The sequence below is a fragment of the Kogia breviceps genome, chromosome 15 (genome assembly GCF_026419965.1).
Source record: "Kogia breviceps isolate mKogBre1 chromosome 15, mKogBre1 haplotype 1, whole genome shotgun sequence".
In the NCBI taxonomy this organism is placed as follows: Eukaryota; Metazoa; Chordata; class Mammalia; order Artiodactyla; family Physeteridae; genus Kogia; species Kogia breviceps.
Window position 1 is genome coordinate 59,661,412 of NC_081324.1, and position 14,802 is coordinate 59,676,213.

The window sequence follows — 14,802 nt, forward strand, 5'->3', positions numbered from 1 at the left end:
AGACAACCAAACACTTCTTCCTCTGCCTTCTTCCTAGAAGGTAGGCTTTCAATCTAAAAGATTGCTCCTGGGCTTCCCTGGTGGCTCAGTGGTTGAGAGTCCGCCTGCCGATGCAGGGGACACAGGTTCGTGCCCCGGTCCGGGAAGATCCCACATGCCACGGAGCAGCTGGGCCCGTGAGCCATGGCCGCTGAGCCTGCTCGTCCGGAGCCTGTGCTCCACAACGGGAGAGGCCACAGCAGTGAGAGGCCCGCCTAGCACCAAAAAATAAAAAAATAAAAAATAAATTAAAAAAAAAAAGATTGCTCCCTAATCGTGTTTTTAATGTCTTCTTCTACTACTCATAAAGTCTGAACCCACAATTCCTGTAAAAATTTTGCGTGTTATCTCAAGATGGCTCCCATGTGTCCCTTCCCCACTCAGGTGGCACTAAGTCTCCCCTACTGGATGTTTCACCCAGAGGACCTGCCCCCCTCATTCCTCCCGCCAAAGTCACATCCACTCTGCACTCCACCACTGCAGGAAGAAGTGCAATCTCTTCCTGACGTTGACTACTGTAGACATACATCACTGGCTGACAGTGGTCTGCAAGTGGTTTCCCTTGTGAATGCCCAAAAGAAGTTTGAAAAAATTATGTACCCCCTTTGAACATTTTAAGTTGCTATCTAAAGTTTTCATCATAGGTTTATATATGTTTATTTGTTAATAGGAGATAGGCGATATTTAATTATTTTCTAAGATAAAATGAGGATTGATATAATGGGAATAAATATTTTATGATGTGAGATAAATAGAGTTTAACCACCTTACAGATTAAAGCACACCGAATCTGAAAGGAAACACATGAAACTTTCATCCATGGTTTGCATCCAGGAAAACTTGGCTGTCTTACAGAACAGCCCAGTTCCAGTTAAAAGAATAAGTGTTACCAGCCTCTACCACTTTGGATGTTCAGAATTCAGAGCATCTCAGGATGAACCAAAACATCCCATTTTTAACACCAAATTTTTCCCTTTATATAAGTATGTTTCATAAGGGAAGACAGGATGCACTGTGAGTTTCCAGGGTCAGTATTTCAGTCCGTCCCTTGGTTTCACACCTGCAGGTCTTTTCACCGGGGCAGTGCCCCATAGTAATATTTAAGATGAGTGAGGGCTTTGTCAAGTTTGAGAAAGACCACTGTTCCTGGAACTCCTCAGGGAGATCAGTTTGGACAGAGTCCATAAAGCCGCTAAGTGTCTAGAAATTACTACTTTAGAAACTACCCATGTCCCCCTTGGAAAATCTCCTTGTGTCTGCAGAGGTGTGCACATCTCAGTTGAAGTTCAAGAGTCCCAGGACGCCGACCTTACTGCACTTTATATGCGAGTGTGGTGTGTTCTTGCCTTATCTCCACCTTATACAGCCACAAGCCTCTTGAAAGCAGGGGCTGTATTTCTGTTACCACTTTTGCATCCCTCACCATCCCTCCCAGGGTGCCTGGCACAGAGCAGGCTAAGTGCTCACCCGTGGATACGGGTCACACACTCAGATTCCCACCAGGGGCCAGGAAGGGGATAAGAATGAATGAAGCAAGCTCGGAGGGGTCCTGGCAGGGGATCGTCTCAGGGATCCCAGGGGCGTGGCACCTCCGACAGCAAAAGCCGAGACTGGAGACCCGGTCCAGGCACAGGCTGTGTGGGGCCACATTTGCCTAATTAAGGAATCTGGGTTTTACTCAGTGGAAACCCCTTGGAAGATTTTTAAGCAGGAAAGTAACGTTTTGCAGAGGCAAGCTGTGGCTGAGATGGGGAGAACAGACTGGGGAGAACCCTCACTGAGGGTGAGGCTACGCTGGTCATTCAGGGGGCACGTGGCTTGGGGGGGGGCGGTGAAAACGGAGGGAGTAAGCCAGGATGTGCTGGGTTCTGGAAATGCTCGGATGCAGGGGAGGTTGAGGCTGCGGAGAAAGGGGCCTTGGGAGGAGAGGATGTGCCCATGAACTTGGCCTTTATTCTATAGCAGTGGGACCATGGGAGGCTTAAAGGAGGGAGATTGATCTCATATAAAAAGGCGTTTAAAAAGGTGGTTTGGGGGTAGTTGGCATGGCTTTCCTTCTCTTCTACTCTTGTCGGGATCCTGATGACTTGTACACACGCACCTGACAGGTAGGGCCCTTCCCAGTTCCTTGGATGCTCACCTGGTGGCAGGGTGACCGGTGGGGTTAGACCTCCCCCCGTGGACAGCTTTGCTGACCTCTCTCTGCCTCAGTCTCCTTTCAGTAAAATGGGGGAAGAGTAGCACCTATCAGATAAGGTTGTGATTTTTAAATTAATGACATCATACATGTAAAACACTCAAAGGAGACCTGGGAAGTAGTAAGAGCTCAAAAGAAGTTAGGTATTATCCCGTTTACAGTGGAATACCAATTCGTATTTATACCCTTTCTTCCCTTCCAAAAACTCTCATACGCCACCGTGAGCTCCAAGGACCTTGACTTCCTGTGGCGCTAACGCAGAAGACATACTATATAGAAATGAGAATGTGAAAAGGAGGGGCAGGAGTCCCTGTCAAGGTTTGAAATTATGATTTTTAATATCTCCTACTGCCCATGAACTAGAGAACTGGTCTTACACAATAGAGCCACCCTTGAATGTCTTTCCCTGACACTTTTCATGGCTTTTCATTGCTTTCATTCTGCTCTAGTTCTCTCTGCCCTTTTTTGCCGCTGCTCCTTCAGGGCCGGGTGGTGCAAGAACACCCGTCCGCACGTCTCCTGCTCAGCAGAGAGAGGTGGGATGTGGTACTGGACTGATGCTATTGAAATTTCAGGACCTTACCTTTTCAACGCTTCGGTCCCCTGGGGACAGCTGCTGAGAATAGCCTTCCCGCCTAGTGTGCCAGCATCTGTAAATCCATGGCCACAGTGATCGTGGGGCTCGCACCGAGCCAGCGACGGCAGAAACCAGATACCTTCTGGGGCTGTCATTGCAGCCATTCATGCCAGAGGGAGCGGGGTTCACAGCATCCTTTGCCTGCTGTTTCCTTGTCTTAGGAGTTTAGCTGTTTGTCTACCCTGAGAGCAATCGCCAGTGACCTCTCCATGGATTTTTTCTCCCCACGCTGAGGGTGTTTTCCAGCTTTTGGGAGACAGACATCAAAGACTAAGAATACATCCCTAGCCCCCCCAGGTGGTCCTCCTCAGGTGGTCCTTCCCCAGTTTCAGCCCAGCGACTGTGTGGGACTGAGAGTAAGCGCCCTGTGTACCAGGCACGCATCAGGAGACTCGGTGTTGGCTCACAATGGCCACAGTCATCCGACGCCACCAGGAGCTGCTATAACCACATGGTGTCAGTGAGGTCACCCCACCCCAGCCTCCGGTGTACTTTTTGATTTTGTTTGGAGACGTGTATCTCTGAATCATAATGTGTTCGGGTCTCAGGAAATAATTTGAAATATGTTGAAGGGAAAAGGAAAACAGGATTGACAAATTTTGCATTAAAAACCTTACCTTTGGGTTCTTGCCTTCTTCCGTGTTTCCCCCTCCAAAAAAAAAAAAAACAAGATTTGAATGAACATTCATGAAAATATCTTGACTCGTCAGCCAAGTGCCCACCCTGAGCAGTTTCATCATTGAATTGCCCCAGGTGTGGGGGGAGCTGAGTGCTGTGCAGGAGGGGACCACGCTCACATCCAACAGCACGTGGTGCCACCCAGAAAGGAGGCAAGAGACAAGGGACAAGGAACAAAGAAGAACAGGGCAAAACTGCACGGGGAGGTGGGAGAAGGAGGCTGGGGGCCCTTTTCCAGCACCAATTTTTTTCTTTCTCAGATCAACTTAGAATAATCTTTGTGTTCAAATTCATTTTCAGATCTTAGCACCAAACTGTTTTAGTTCTTCTGGATACCTGTCCTAATTTTAGCACTAAAAAGACCCTCACCTAACACATTCTTCTCTCTTGATCTTTTTTTTTTTTTTAGTCCAGGTCAATAGGTAAGAAAATCATCAAGACTAAATGATGATTTAGTCATCATTGTCATCACCCAAGTGAGCCTCTAATTCTTATAAATGCCCTGTATTTTAAAGATAACCCAAACGTAGTTAAGTAAACATTAAAAAACCTGTGTCACCTTAACTACCGCTTTGCTCCTTGGTAAAATGGCACAGCCATGTTCCCAGATAATATTTTACAAGGGAAGTGCCTTCTAAATCAGAAAGAATTGGGATTTCTTGATTCAAAGAGCTTGTATATGGCTTAGACTATTCAGTAGATTCAAAACCTACAAATCTTGGTTGTTCCACAGTTCCACCTCCATAGGAGACCACGTGACAGGTCGGAGGTGGAGCTGAACGCCCTGATGCTGAAGATCTGTGGTCCTTCCCCAGGAGACCCAACCCCTGGCCCCGGCCAATAAATGCAGAGTCTCTTGGGTTAGGACATCAGAGTTGTTTAGAAGCTCCACAGTAATTGTAATATGCAGCCAGAGTTGAGAACCACTGCCTTCGACGGAGAACAGTTAGTGGAAGCCAGGATCGCACTCTGGCTCCGGATCATGGGTTGAGTTAAGATTGGAGGCAAAGCCTCGGGGCAGGGGGACTCAGAGGAACCAGCTGCTTAGTGGTTGGGACCAGCTCCTGCAGCACTGCCCAGCGGTGCTCTGTGGACTGGGTGACCATCCGCTCATTCTGAAGAGGCTCCTGCGAAAGATGCCCCCCTTTCTATGAATCGGGAAGCAGTAAAGGCAATGTGCTTTCAAGCTTCTACACATAATCTCTGAAATATGTCAAGAAACAGACTCATACATATATTATCTATTAACATTACTTAATATCTTTATATTTAATATAACAGTATAATAGTAAATAATATGGTTTATCCTGATGCATACAGACTTATTCATTCATTCATTTATTCATTGAGCTGCTATGTGCTGGGTATCCCACAGGCACTAAGGAAAGAGCAGTAAACCGCAACAGCCACATTCCCCACCCGCCCCCACCCCCCCGGAACTTGAGACAAGTCACCACAACAGGGTCTGAAGCCAAGAAAGGGCGAGTGAGTTGCACCTGGGAACTTGCCCCCAGCTGGGAATGTCTCTGTTGGGCATAGAGGGGAGAGGGGGCTTTCTCCCTGAAGGCACTCGCCCGTCTGCCATGCTGGGACATCTGATTCATCCACGGTAGCCCTCGTCATCAGAACTCTTACTAGAAGTTTCAGAGTAGGTGGCACAGGCCTGTGCATCTAGTGAAGGAAGCAGAAAGTGTCAGCCCTGTGTTTCAGGGTCACATTGGGAAGGCTGTTTGCACTAAGATGGATTCAGGGTATTTTTTCCTTGTGAGTAAGTAACAAGCTGTTAAGTACACAATGGAGGCACCTCTCTCCCCGAAAGCTAGAAGCATAGTGACTGATGGAATCCGATGTTTACTTGTGCCCCCGTAACCTTGACTGAAGTCACTGAAATCTTCAGCCTATGCATCAGGAGAATGGCACGCACATGCCAAGGGACAGGGCCAAATGGCAGGCGCAGCTTCATGGTGGGCAGTGTGCAAAGTCCCATAAGGAGACTCGACACAGAGGCTCAGGAGTTGAGGGGTTCTCATGGGGAGGGGAAGAGTGTAGCCATGGCAGCAGGAGGAACGATAGATGTTTGCATTCCAGAGAGGAGGGAATGAGGCTTGACAGTGAGGAAGAAGAAGAAAAAGTACACAGGAACCAACTGGTAATTGGTCAAGAGGAAGGGGAAATGACTGAAGGCGCCCCCGGCTGTGCCCCCATTGCTCAGCCAATGAGTGACCATTAATAAATATCTTAAAATGCACCTTGTTTTTTTTTGTTTCGGTCTTTGTTTTTGCAGTTTCAACTCTTTTATTACCTTGGGCTTTAGAAGGTTTGAGTTAAATTCCTTAATGTTCATTTTATAAGGCAAATGAAGGCTACAAGTTCTTCCTAACCTATGGCTTAACCTACTGATGTCTGCAAAATAATTTATGGAGAAAGCTTTCTGTTTTTACTCATTAAATTCTACACTCGATAATGTATCTCTTAAAAGAAAAACTTATAGAAAATTTCAAATATGTACAAAAGTAGACAGAATTGTATAATGAATCTTCATGTAACCATCACCTGGCTTAAAAATTGATCAACTTGGGCTTCCCTGGTGGCGCAGTGGTGGAGAGTCTGCCTGCCGATGCAGGGGACGCGGGTTTGTGCCCCGGTCCGGGAGGATCCCACATGCCGCGGATCGGCTGGGCCCATGAGCCATGGCCGCTGAGCCTGCACGTCCAGAGCCTGTGCTCCACGACGGGAGAGGCCACAACAGTGAGAGTCCCGCGTACCAAAAAAAAAAAAAAAAAAAATATATATATATATAATATATATATATATATATATATATATATATTTATTTATCTACTTATAGCCCAGATTGCTTTAAATATACCTGCAACTTATCTCCCTCCATTCCTTATAATATTTTAAGGTAAATGCACCTTGTTTTGTTCTGACGCTTGGCTGTGTGTAAAATGTGTAAGTGTGCGTTCATTCCACAAATCCTTAAAATAACCCTGAGACGTGTTCTTGAAATCAGTTTGTAGATAAAGAGAGATGCAGACACTAAAGGTCTCAGTGGCCCAAGTAACTTGCCCCAAGTCACACAGTCAGTTCAGAGCCAGAGGCAGATCTCAAATTCACATGTTTGAGCTCCAGACCCAGTGATCTGCAGTGTCCAGATACAGCAGCACAGCTGTCCCGACCCATCCCTAAATGCTCGTCTGAGTCCCCGTGTAACGTGATTCTCCATGCCTTTGGAGTTGTCTTCCTCTCCTGTCCTCACATGTCTGCTGGTCGTATAAAGATTTATGCTGTTACATGTAGACCCTCAAACATGCATGGGCATAAAGTCGAGTTTGGGTTTTTAAAAAATCTGCATTAAAAGAAAGTTTAAGTTCCAGCTTTCCGTACCTATACAATATCTATAGCACTGGCATTTTGTAACCCATATTTTCCCTCTTTTTTTCCCAGTCCATAAAAAGAGCTTTTTAATATTAAGATCCCAAAAGCTGGGGCAGCAGATCCCGGTAACGTTCAGTGACAGGAAGTACAACTGCTTGAATCCAACTCCTCTCTCGCTTGAAGGAGTCAGGCGAAAATTTTAAAAAGGATTAATTTGACAGATGGCACAGGATAAGAAAAATATTAGAAAGAAGAAAAGGCCATTTTTCCTATAGATGCTCATTTCATTCTATATACCGTTTCCCAGGATATCTGCCAGTCGTTAGCAGGAAGAGTAATGGTACCCGTTACTTTTTTAAAATTTCACTCTTGAGTATTATGGAGATAAATAGCTAAATGATGAAGAAATAACTTTCTTTCCCGGCAGTCGTTTAAGAAGGGCAAAAGAGCTCAAATGCAGATACACTGGATGACATGATAAAATTCAACCATGAGTGAAAAATTCAGTATTTCTAAGGGTGTCGTTTTAGGAAGGATACCCTCTCGCGTCAACACTAGAAGGAGAGCTCTGTCCACGTAGAAAAGTAAGGGGACTTCCTGTGGCCGTCCATAGATTTCTTTGCAAGCCCCAGAAATTTTCCAGTTGCAAACTCACAAAGAAAACAAAAGTCTCTGCTGTGTTTTGCTGCAGGACCAATGCAAGAGACCATCTATGACTTCTGGAGGATGGTGTGGCATGAAAACACAGCAAGCATCATCATGGTGACCAACCTGGTGGAAGTGGGGAGGGTAAGTGGTCCTCTCCGCCTCCTGGTCATTTGTTCCTTGCTTAGCCAGCTCTGGAAGCAGTGTGTGTCCTTCCAAAAACATCAACTACCACGGTGCCTCCTCTCGCTTGCTTGCACTTGCTTATAAATTATCAGTAAACATAACCTGAATTGCTTTCATTTGTTGTGATAGCAACAGACAGAAAAGGCACTCAAGATTTAAAAGCAGTTGTTATCCGGCTATATTGAGTGCACAACAACACAAAAACATGGCAAAGCATGCGTGCTGGTTGTTGGGTGTCAGAACACAATGGGAGCCCCCAGGAGACAGGACTGCATGCCCCACCTCAGGGAAATCCACTCTGAGAACAGCCAGCAGGACTGGAGTCAATCCTGGGCTTAGAAATCCAGCATCTCCTCTTGCTTAGATTTTCCTTTCCTCCCTTTCCTGACCTGTAAAGTGGAGACCACACTCCGCCTCCGCCCTCCCCACCACCCCAAGGTCTTGGGTTACTTCATCTGTATTGACTACGGAGGAGCTATTTTTATTTAACCAGGAATTTCTTAAGTAATTAAGATCTCGGTTGTGGCATGCGACAGGATTCTTTCCAAAGAGAAATTTTAAAACGAGAAGATACACAGGGTGCAACTGCTTTGTTGAATAGTGGGCCCAATTCTGTGGTTCTGCTGGAGGACCCATTCTTCTTAGAGAGGTTGACATTGTGAGATCTACCCTCAACCTAGAGATTAGCCTTGAATTGATATCGGGGCAGAAACCATAAAGGGGTTGTTTCTTAAGATTAGCTGTCGGCCTTAAAAAGGAAGGAAATCCTGCCATTTACAACACAGATGCACCTGGAGGACATCACACCAGGTGAAATAAGCCAGTCACAGAAGGACAGAGACTGTGCAATTCCACTCATTGGAATGATGGAGAATAGTCGAATTATTAGAAGCAGAAAGTACAAGAGTGGTTGCCAAGGATTGCAGGGAGGGAGAGGTGGGGGGTTGATGTTCAGTGGGTATAAGGTTTCAGTTATGCCAGATGAACAAGTTCTAGAGATCCGCTGTACAAAGTGTACTTGTAGTCAACAATAGGCACCACGTACTTGTTGTTAAGAGGGTAAACCTCACTATAGGTGCTCTTAATACACACACACACACACACACACACACACACACACACACACACACACGGGCATGCGCCAAGAACAAAGGCACACAGGAAACCACAGGAGGTGGTGGATATTGTCTATGACCTTGGTTGTAGTGATGGTACCCAGAATATCTGCATGTGTCAAAACCCATCAAATTGTGCACATGAGGTTTTTTGTACATCAATTATACTTCTTCAATAAATCTGTTTAAAAAAATGGATTTTCAGAAGGTATCAGGAAGCACAAACCAGGAAGAAGAGAGACATTAAGAAGTGGGAGGAAAAAAAAAAAAAAAAGAAGTGGGAGGTACTTACAATACTAGCAAAAATGGCAAGTCAATAACCTGAAGATCCTCCTCCTACAAACATCTAGAAATTCTAGATAAAATGTAAATGTGTTTTAATGTATTTAATATTAAATATAAATGTATAAGTAAACATATATGTTAAAAGTGTTTAGCTTAGCTCTCAAGAAAGTAAACTACTAGAGACCAGAAAGTGAGGACGAGAGACCACAGCAAGGGTGGGCCCGGCAGCTGCCCGCTGGAGGACAGGCGCGATGGTGCGCATAGGTCTTAGTGAGAGGCTGGGAGGGCTTCGGTCTCACGAGCTTGGATCTTGAGTTTTGAAGCCCACCAAGAACAGGAGGTAACACCTTGAACATGTGCGATGCTAAGAATTTGAACTGAGATGGCCACATAAAGCCTAGACCACAAATGATAGATGCTCAGAGAAAGGGCAAAGGGAGAGGTTGCTGGGGGGAGTCAGGGAGGGAAGCCAGCCCGGCGCCAGAAATAACACAGAAGCAAGTGGGTCTTCACTTAGGCTCTGGGTGAGAAAGCACTTCCACTAATTCACTGGTCAAAGCGAAACACCCTAATATTATTCAGAAAATACATAGAACTGTGAATCATGAAGCATCATTTAGTAAATGTGTTGGATGCAAAGAAAATGGTACCCAAAACTGTATATATATATTCTTAAATGTTGTTATTAGAAGACTGAGCGTCTAATTCAAGAAGATAAATGAGGAACAGAGTACAACTAAAGAAAGAAACAAGAAAGTAATAATAGCAGTGGAAAGTTATTAAATAAAAATCAAAGAAACAATAATAAAAATCACCATAATCAAAAAGGTTTTGTGGCAAGACTAGTGAAATTGACAAATATCTGGCAATCAGAAGAAAGGAAATCAAAAGTAACAAATATTGGGAACAGGATATATTTTTTTAATCATAACAGATAACATGAGTAACAATAAATTTGAAAATTTAGATAAAGTAGGTAATTTTCTTGACAAATATGATTTTCCAAAACTGACTCAAAAAGAAACAAATTCTGAAGAGACAATCATTATTGAAAAAGTGAATTATAGTTAAAAAGTGACCCATGGAAAAGCACTGGTCCCAAATGTATTATAGGTATATTCTGCTAAATAGTCAAGGAATGGGTAATTCAAATCTTATAAAAATTATTCTGAGAAGAGAAAAAGAAAGACTACTGCCCCATTTTATTTTAAGAGGCTAGTATAACCTTGATATCAAAACCAGAAAAGGACATAGCAAAAGGGAAAATTATAGAGACCACAAATTAGGAAGAAATAAATACACCAACAGATCAAAAAAGAGAGCCCAGATGTTGATGTAGGCATTTGTGGGAAAATGTGTAATTCGTGGGAAAAGAATGAGCTTTTCCATCAATTGAACTGGGACATTTGGTTATTCATGTGGACTAAAAAAAAGCCCAAAAATGAATACTGAATAAAGACCAAAAGTTGTAAACACTTTAAAACTTTTAGAAGGAAATGTGGGGGAAAATATTTATGGCCTTTGTTTTAAGAGTGTTTCAAATATACCAAAAGCTCAACACGTTAAGAAAAGGATGGGGAAAATTGACTATTAAAATGTAAAATCTTCTGTAGAATAAAGGATATTAGTAAAATGACAGGGCAAGTGGTGAGAAGCTATGGGCCCATTATGTAAAGTAGAAAAGCTTACAAAGCACTAGTTTACATACTGACAGTGTAAAACCCTTTTCGTCTCTCAATTCCCTGTCTCCTGGGAGACGGTGAGAGCAGGGGGGCTGGCAGGAAGCGGGGAGGGGGCGTTGCTGAGCTCCCCACCACCAACCCCTCATGTGGGCGGTGGAGATGTCATAGCACCTGCTTCATAGGGATCTTGTAAAGATTAAATGAGTTTCTACATGTCAGGTGGTTAGAGAAGTTCCCACCCCATTCTGAGGACTACGTAAACATAGATATTAATGTAACCCTTACATTTTCTCCAGCAAAGCTAAGACTTACAGTGGTATCTATAAATTACCTTTTTTCACTCCAAATCAGTATTTTGCTATGAAAGCAGTAATGACCACTGGAGAAAAAAAAAAAAAAAAATTCAACTGCACCAGAAAGCAAGCTCCTTTCAGGGAGGAGACAGCCTTACAAATTTTTGGTCTCTCCCTCCTGGCCCTCAGGAAATGCCCAACAAAGTGAATGAATGCGAATTCTTCCCTCTCGGTGTTAGAGAGTACTTAGCATCTGCTAGGTTAACTGTGAAACAGCTAAGCTAAATATTTTATCTGTGTCTTCCCCTGAAATGTATGATCCATCCTGAATCTTCACTCATCTCACAAATACTTGTTGACTGCCTCGTATGATAAAGAGCAAGAGAGATCTGGAGACTGCTTCGCACTGCTTTGCTTTCCCAATAACTGTATTCCTTGAAAGTTATTTACCAGATTTTACATATTTGCATCGGAGCTCACTTAAAATAATCCCAAGATAAATTATTTTGAAAAGTAGATAATTATTAAAAATAACAACTACTACTGGATTTTTTTAAAATGAAGGCACACGTGTATTTTTTGCTTATTTGAAATTCCAGAGTGTGCTTTCTCAGGACTCAGTGACTGTGTCACCAACCAGGGTTCTTGGCCTCCTTAATCAATAGAAATTGATAAGAGGCCCGACGAGAAATTCAGGCCAGGCTTTATTGGGCGACGAGAAATTCAGGCCAGGCTTTATTGGGGCCCGTGTTGCAGCAGGAGGAAGCGAAAACAAGTAACAGGTTCCCATGCTTGCCCCCCAAGGAGGGGCGAGCTGGTTCCTTATATGGGGTGCTGTTAGGGGTGTGTCCAGGGGTCGGGTGGGGGTGGGGGGTGTGTGTGTGTCTTGGGGGATTTGCCCATCCCTTTGGTGGTGGTGTGTGCAGGGGGCATGTGCCCTGTTTTTGCTCCTGGCTCTTCAGAAGTGGCAGTTGAGTGTTTTTGGTCTTTTTGTATCTTTTGTCCAGAATTTGCCCCAACTGGGCACGCACGCAGTTATTTTTAGTCCCTTATAGTTTCTTTGTAGTTTGTTGCTTGAAGAGATGTGTGTCCAGGTGCAAGCACTGCAACAAAGGGTCCCAGGTCCCAGGTCCCAGCCTGTCTCAACTAGAGGTGAGCTGTTTTCATATGATAAACCCTCTTCCTTTAAGGAAAAATCAGGACAGCATGGTCTTTGGCTAACAGGTCAAAGGAAGATTGTGCTATAAAATTACTATAGGAAAAAAGCTTCAAACACCAAAGCCCACTGTCTGTTAGGCATGGCACTTTTTGCTGGAATGCAAGTTTCATTCCGAGTTACCTGCCTTGGAATAATAGCAAATTAAAAGGCCAGGCAGTAGTGGTCTCTGTTCCTTCCATCAAGCACTTGGACACATCCCATAAAGGGTGGTCACTGTTGATATTTTTGATGGAAACTATTCCTTCTGACAAATAACCGTGGACACTTCAGCTAACAGTGTGCAGCAGAAGAGGGGAGTCGGGGTTCAAGTTCAGCCATAAATGGAAGCCCACAGGCTCACAGAAATTCAGTAATTTTAGGTCTGGTAAGCCTATTAAAAAAAAAATCCTTGCAAATCCTTATCCCGTTTGTGGGGACGTGCGTGGCAAGCTCTGGAGAGTCCTCCCCTGTTACCATCAGACTCTTGGACCAACCTGTCTTCAATTAGTAATGCACTTAATGGCATCTGTCCTTGAAATGTCTGGTGTGATTTGGGGGTGTTGACAAAAGGTCACATGCCCTCCGGGAAAATGTCGAATCTTATTCCAGGCTGTTTCCCATTGTTCATCCTGCACATTTGTTGAGAGATGACGTTTCCATTTTCCATGCTTGGAAACAGCAGCAACAAACCACTGAAGAAATGAAAATGACATGGTTTTAAGGGGAGCAACTAGCTACTTACCACGTTGAGTGCACGCAGTGTGTCCTTCATGAATCAGGCATGAGCCCGGGAACGCTGTTTGTTTACACAGACTTGATTCATTAAGTCAGAGCCGGGCAGCTTTACCCAGATATCTGCCCTGCAGCGCTCCGCATTAGGCCCGTTGTAATTGCTGGTGTTAGAGCCGCTGGGAGGCCTTCCCTGTCGCAGCACCTGTGCAGAAGACTCAAACACTGCACTTCCCTCCAGCGGGGTCTCGGTACATCTGCCAGGACCCGTCATTATCTAAGACTTCCTGATCACCCCCGTGCGTCCCTCTCAGCCCGTGTGTTGTGGGAAGGGACCCTTGTCAGTTTCCCTGGCACCTGGCGACAGCTGCACACCTGGCATGTAAATTGCTCCGGATGTGCTGTGATTGTTTTCCCTCTTTAATGAACCCACCCGAGGGACGCCGAGCTCTTTATCCATCGCCTGTTTCCCAGGCACTCCCATTGCCACCGTTTATGCGGAGCCTCAGGACTCCGTTGCGTTGTACTAATTCATCTGCCAAAAGTCTTAGAACCAAATCGGGGGGCTCCCAAAGGAGACTTTTTTCCACTGGTAATTTAAGCTAATGATTTCTAAACATATTTAGTCAGTTTTATGAAGGCCTCATTAGAATGTGACTGTTTATTAAAAAGCCAAATGAGGTCTCAGAGTCATGTAGGAAAATTATTGTTGAGCTGCTCTGAATAGTTCTGATAACAGGTGATAAAGGCTTTTGGAGCTAAGAGAAGTAAGAGACCAGAGATGTTAACCCCCATCAATGTAAGGGATGCCAAAAGAGGTTTCTCTAAAGGTTGTCATTTACCGAAAGAGGTTGACCTATAATTCCTTTCACAACGTTTATCACTAAAAGGTTAACAAAAGAAAAAAGTTAAAAATGAACACTGTTCGTCAGAATTAGCTGTCAAATTCACATGCAAGGAAGGTATATTAAGATTTCAAGTGCACCTGTCACATACAACAAAGAACATTTGCTTTTCTACAAAAGCCACCAGATCCAGAGTCAATGGAAGAAGCAAGAGAGAAGCAAGATTTTCCCCTTTATAACATGGGGAAATATGGTTTAATAGTAAAAATAACATAGGTAATGCCTAACGGGACAAAATATTTTTTACAAAATTTCTTAAGTTGTTCCAATTTGTACATGAAAGGGAAGAGACAAGTTCTTTTTGAAGACATTGCTGAAATTTTTCTGTCTTGAACTCTCACGATTGCCTTTCATCAATCTTTTTTTAATGAATTAAATATTTAAGATTGACATTTTGTGACCTGGGTAATTATAGCGTTAACCTTTGATGAATTTATACTCATTCAATAAGTATTCCTCTCCATTTTGATCTACCATCAGCCATTTCAGCGGTCATATTAATGTAGCTGATTCAAGCCTTGCTTCTCTCCATAACTTTAATACAAAACTAGGAAAAAAGAGCAAGTCTGCCCCGTGGCCTGTGACGATTCCCACCCAGGCCCTGCCACGTTTCACGTCACCTCCTCCAGCACATCACCCAAGAAATGAGGCCCTAACTGGTCCTGAGCCATCAGCAGCAGGAGAGGGGCCCCCTGCAAGCCCCTCCCTCCACGAAGCCAGATCTTCCAGTACAGAAGACTCCGTAGCGGCCCTGTGAACCTTGGAGGTTTTCTCGGCCCAACGATCTCAGGTCCCCTCTGTAAAAACTTAGAAAATCAATCCAGGAGCCTGA

The 14,802-nt window shown here is 44.2% G+C and overlaps 1 protein-coding gene across 4 annotated transcripts in view; it reads left to right on the forward strand.

Moving 5' to 3' along the window:
• PTPRM (protein tyrosine phosphatase receptor type M) overlaps window positions 1-14,802 on the forward strand; it is a 760,161-nt gene that overhangs the window by 693,199 nt on the left and 52,160 nt on the right. For all 4 annotated transcript variants that reach the window (XM_059041256.2, XM_059041252.2, XM_059041253.2 and 1 more), the window contains one exon: window positions 7,624-7,721. In XM_059041256.2, the coding sequence (XP_058897239.1) occupies window positions 7,624-7,721 (98 nt within the window). The remainder of the gene's footprint in view (window positions 1-7,623; window positions 7,722-14,802) is intronic.